Below are 5,106 nucleotides of genomic sequence, written 5' to 3' on the forward strand. Positions count from 1 at the left end.
AGCGCCAGCATGACCTCCTTGAAGTTCTTGTTCCCTACAACCCGTTTCTTTATGGCTCTGACTGCGTCTCTGGGTCTGTAAACAGAGAATTTTCTACAGTCAGAGGAACCTCCAGAGGACCAGTTTGTTCCTGATGCTGAGAGATAACACATAAACACACACCCTTCCTCCGAGCTGTTGACCGTGTCACAGATTTCCATGTTCAGCGCCCAGTCTTCAGACGGCAGGCTGGAGCCGGTCGCACGCTCTGAGAAAAGTGGGCGAAGAGAAATTTAACGCTGATGAATAACATGAAACTACAAACTGTTAGGGAAAAAAAACAGATCTCAATGTTGCCTTTTTGTATTATTTGGTTATTCATTTATGCAAAGTACATGTTTCTAACAAGTATTTCCTTTTAGAGTACACCGTGTCCTTCCTCTGTCACTTCACACATTAAGTTTGCAATATTTTGGAATTCCTCAGGGATCAATCCCAGGACCCTTAAGCTTTCTTATATATGTAAATGATATAAACTCTGTGCTTAGTCAGGGAATCTGGATTTAAACTACATGACTAGTAGACAACAGGAAGCCCAAGTGAGATTGTACATTCCAAGTTCTACCTCAGAAATCAGAAAACTTTATTCACAACCTCAATGACTTTTGTAACTGTGCTAAAAACCAAACGCCTTGAAATCTTTCTCACCAGCAGGTGTTGTGATTTGTTTCATGCGTCTACAACAGTGCTGTAGCTTTAAAATTCTTAGTAAGTGTAATAATTTAGCAATTACTAAATGATTTTGTCTGCGTTTGTACCAGATACATCATGACTATTTGAGCTAGTATATGAGGATTTTTACGATTATTTTTTACCATATGATCAGTTTATATGATGACTCTATATTCTGTCTTCTAATTACGTCATAAATCTTGAATCAAAATGTTCCACAACACCCACTATCATGAAAAGGTGTGTAAATAACACACCTTGTCTGTTATCAGGACGTATTTTTGCATCATTACATATCATGCTGTCGTGACAAATCACGTCCTCCCACTGACCCTAAACATAACCTTAATTCATTGTAGGCTTAAAATGCAAAGACATGACATGCAAATGTGTCTAAAGTAGCGTGCCATTCATATGCAAACGCATAATAACATGTTACCCCACACCCACTTTGCCCTCTGGCATCGGTTTCTTTCAAAAGGTGCAGGTAGAGTAGTAAAATACTAAATATCTGTGTTGTGCATCAGGGCTGGAGGAGCTGAAGGCTCCAGCTTAACATCATGTTACTGAAGTGGTTAGTACAGCATCAATCCCTTTGTGAAATATGTAAAAAATGAAATGCAATCATCTGTCCATTATCGATGCATGGCTTTATCCTCTGTTGGGTCACGGAGCCGATCCCAGCCGACTCAGGGCGAAGGCAGGGTTCATCCTGGACCCGAACCAAACTTAAACTCACACAAAATCACTAATTAACCTCAGAATGTCTTTAGGAGGAAGCTGGAGAACATACAAGCTCCACACAAGACCCCAAGACCTTCTAGCTGTGAGGTGACACCCCCATGTCGTCCAAAATGAATTTACTTAAACACGATAATTGCATTTAAGTAATATAAGCTTTGTAAGACAGCTGCCTGGTACCAGCTGACCTCACTAGCTACTCCTCAGTTTTGTTCTTTAGCCTTGGGCTGCAAAATGAATTAAAATTTTGACCAATGCAACGAGCAAATCACAAAATCCTGCAAATTAGGCAACACGAGGCGTGGCCGGTTAACACTGACACTAATGCTGAAGTTTAAGTCTATTTAATTCAAGCAGATCAAAACTTTGCGGTGCTGTTTGTTCTGCCCATTGATCAGCACGACGCAGACACGACGGTTCAAGTGGCATTAGCATCTACTAGCCACACCTCTGGCCTTTCACTGAGGTCTGTGGTTTCATAACTTCATGCCTCCTTGTGCGACAGTCACACCTCTGATGACATTTTATTAGGTAGTACTGGTTGATCGGGTTTTAGATCTGAACTGAGCCTTCACTTTTATAAACACAAATATAATCGTCTCAATTTTCCTCAAATCCTTCGCTTCAGTTGTGACTTTTGGTAGCAGAACATCTTCTGGTAATATGATGCCGCAAGAACAGATAAACGATCTGATGGTTACTGCAGAGGAGGCAGGAAGTGAACTTGGACAGACGGAGGGATTCCTTCTGCAGTCTTGCACGCAGATGGTAACGTAGGAACGAAAATCCTGGCGCCCCCTCACCTCCGCTCTGGCGAGTTACATCAGAGCGTGCGGGGGCGTCTGAAGGTTGTATGTGCACCGGTGAGGATGGATCTCTGAAGGAGGCTGAGCAGTTTGGAAATAGCTTACTACTGCTCAGTCTGAGCTTTTATTGGCAATGCAGCAGACGCTGTGCTGCGTGGTCTCAGTCACACTGGTTCTGGTACATCGTGTTTGGAAACACCACAGTACAACCAGCACGCTGGCAGGTTTCCTTTGTTGTCTGTGTTCTATAAAATGTGGATATATTTTTGTCTTTTAGGTGAATTTACGCTCTTTAGGGTGAAGCAGACAAGAGCAGCGTGGATGTTAATGTAGACAGGAGTCAGTTTTAATAACAACAACAGCATGAACAGGTGACTGAATGGATGAAAATCTATAATATTTAATATAAAGGAGGGAATAACAAAGCTATAAAAACTGATCTAGTGAAGTTTTTAAATAAATCCCTCCAAGTATTTGAATATACAGTCGTGACTCGATAATCCGACACTAAATGTAAAACCTTCTTTTATGTCGGATTGTCAAGACGGAGGTCGAGCTACAAGGAGGGCTTGATGCTGGAAGGCTCATTAGTTGTTAATTATTGTTCATAGTTGTTATAATAACTAGTAGGACTGGTCCCAATAGCACTTTCTGGTCCCTGGATATTCAGGCCCAGTTAATGATGAATATCTGAATATTGGGTGCAGTCGGGGGACACTTCCACCCCGGGGCACCGCTCTGACGGGGTCCTCTTCTGCGCATGCGGGACACTTTTGGGTCGTATGAAGTTCACACAGCAGATCACATACAAGTTGCATTTAATTGGAAATGTGAAGGAACTCACAAAGAAATCCTCATTGAGCATCAAGTCCTGCAGTGTGAACGTAGCCAATCTGTGGGATTGTTCAGTCAGATAGCAGGTTTAGGATTGTAAAGGGTCGATTATCGAGTCACGACTGTATTCGTCAAATTTAAAATAAATGCATCATTATTTTCTCCTCTGGGGGACGAGCCTCTGCCTCTGGTTTACATGTTTTTCACATTATAATAACAGTTGCCTCTAAAACATGACCAGCATATCCAGAGTACCTACAGTACCTTAATTATCAGGAAAATGAAACATAAAATTCAATCTAATCCTGATTTAAGTAAATACGATGTAGTTGATTGTGGCACTAATGTGTCTCTAATATTAAACCACACTCGCCTCGCTTAAGCCAAATGTTTTTTTTTTAAATGTTAGCTGCAAAGAAGTTAAAACAGAAACATATCTGGTCTCATTTAAGCACAGATTGGCCCATTTTGCTTTAAATGCAGCTTTCTCCTCCTCTCCCACCGTCTAACTGTTCTGCTAAACAGCCACCTCTGAGCTGCAGCCTACATGCTGCAAATGTCAAGTTCTGTTTTGCACTAATTCAGGCCCGCTCGGTTCTTTTGGGTGAATTAACCATTTTAATGACCAGCTCTGGCCTCCCTGCATGCAAACGTCCCAGGTCAGCTCAGTTCAGTTCCTCAGCACCAGTTCTCAGAGAACCCAACAATCCCAACGTTCCCTTTAGGTTCCCTTTGAGCAAACGCTTGGCAACAGAAATCGAAGAACAACAGAACCAGGCTCGAGGCGGGCGGCCGTCTGCCTCGACCGGTTGGGCTGAGGGCGGGGAAGACGATTTTGCAGAAACCTTCAGTTAATCCTGGGTTTAGCACCACCTGAGACTAAAGAAATACAACCACGCCCGTGTGTTTCCCTCCTGTAGCTACATGGTGACGTCTTATTTACTGCTGTTTGTTTACAGTCTATTTGAAGTTATTCGCTTGTTTTCACTGTGAGGCACTTTGGCCACCACTTGGGCTGTTGTGCAGGGATTTATAAATACACTCTGATTGATTGATTGATTGATTGTAGAGGTGCAGTCAGACCATTCTCCAGCACAGACACACTGCTGTGGAGACAAGCCTGGCTACGTGAGGCCACAGCTGAGCCATTTTATGCCGGTTAGGGATTATTTTAAAAGACTACACTTATAAATATGTAACTGTGACAGAGACCAGAGAGTTACGTGAATAGGTTTCACTATTGACATGCAAGTCATGTGCAAAAAAAATACCAGACCGTCAACATACCAGACTGTTTACAGGTGTGTGAGCTGAAACACTACAGGCAATACTGATAAACATGGAGGCTAACATGTAGACCAGCTCACCAGATAAAGGAACAAAGACATTTATGTGTATATATATAAAATATGTGCCACACATTTTAGTAAAATGTTAATTTTTTATTTTTTTTTAAAATAAAGAATAGTTCTCCCTCCATCTGCTGCATCCATCTGCTCGTCTAATTGCTTTAACGACCACCTCTCGCTGAAAACAATGTGCTATCATTGGCTCGGTGCATCAGATTTGGGTCAGAGGATGTGGGCCAGTCCGGGTCCCGCCCAGCTCTCTGCGGGCTCAACCTCCGCAGCGGCAGCCAATCAGCGACGAGCATTGACCGCTTCCTCCCGCCTCCCGCGCGTCATTGCCCAGCGCGCACGTCAATCAAACACTAAGCCCTTGTTTCTGCCGTCTGCCTTTAATGAATTTAACTTGATTTCAGCATTTTCTCGCTACAAACGCATCTCGTCCTTTAGGAGGACGTTGTGGCGAACAGCAGCTCTGCTCAGATGCTCGAGCTGCACATCACTGCGGCCTTTTTCTTTCATAATGACGGTTATAATGGAGCTCACCGATTTTCTGTCCCACCGGCGTGGCGAACGGATTCCCCATCAAGAACTCCATGATGAGCGCAGGGAGGAAGCAGCGACGTCCCGGACCGAGCCGAGACAACAACGAGCTGCTGCTGCTGCTG

General features: G+C 43.4%; 1 protein-coding gene across 1 annotated transcript in view; it reads right to left on the minus strand.

The window, feature by feature from the left end:
• Nucleotides 1–5,106, minus strand: part of tom1 (target of myb1 membrane trafficking protein) — a 13,980-nt gene extending 8,874 nt beyond the window's left edge. Inside the window, exons 1-3 of the mRNA XM_008285619.1 lie at nt 4,985–5,106; nt 163–247; nt 6–75 (exon numbers count right to left, since the gene is read on the minus strand). Of these exons, the coding sequence (XP_008283841.1) occupies nt 6–75; nt 163–247; nt 4,985–5,036 (207 nt within the window). The 5' untranslated portion in view covers nt 5,037–5,106. The remainder of the gene's footprint in view (nt 1–5; nt 76–162; nt 248–4,984) is intronic.

Source organism: Stegastes partitus, unplaced genomic scaffold (genome assembly GCF_000690725.1).
Source record: "Stegastes partitus isolate 25-593 unplaced genomic scaffold, Stegastes_partitus-1.0.2 Scaffold410, whole genome shotgun sequence".
Lineage (NCBI taxonomy): Eukaryota > Metazoa > Chordata > Actinopteri > Pomacentridae > Stegastes > Stegastes partitus.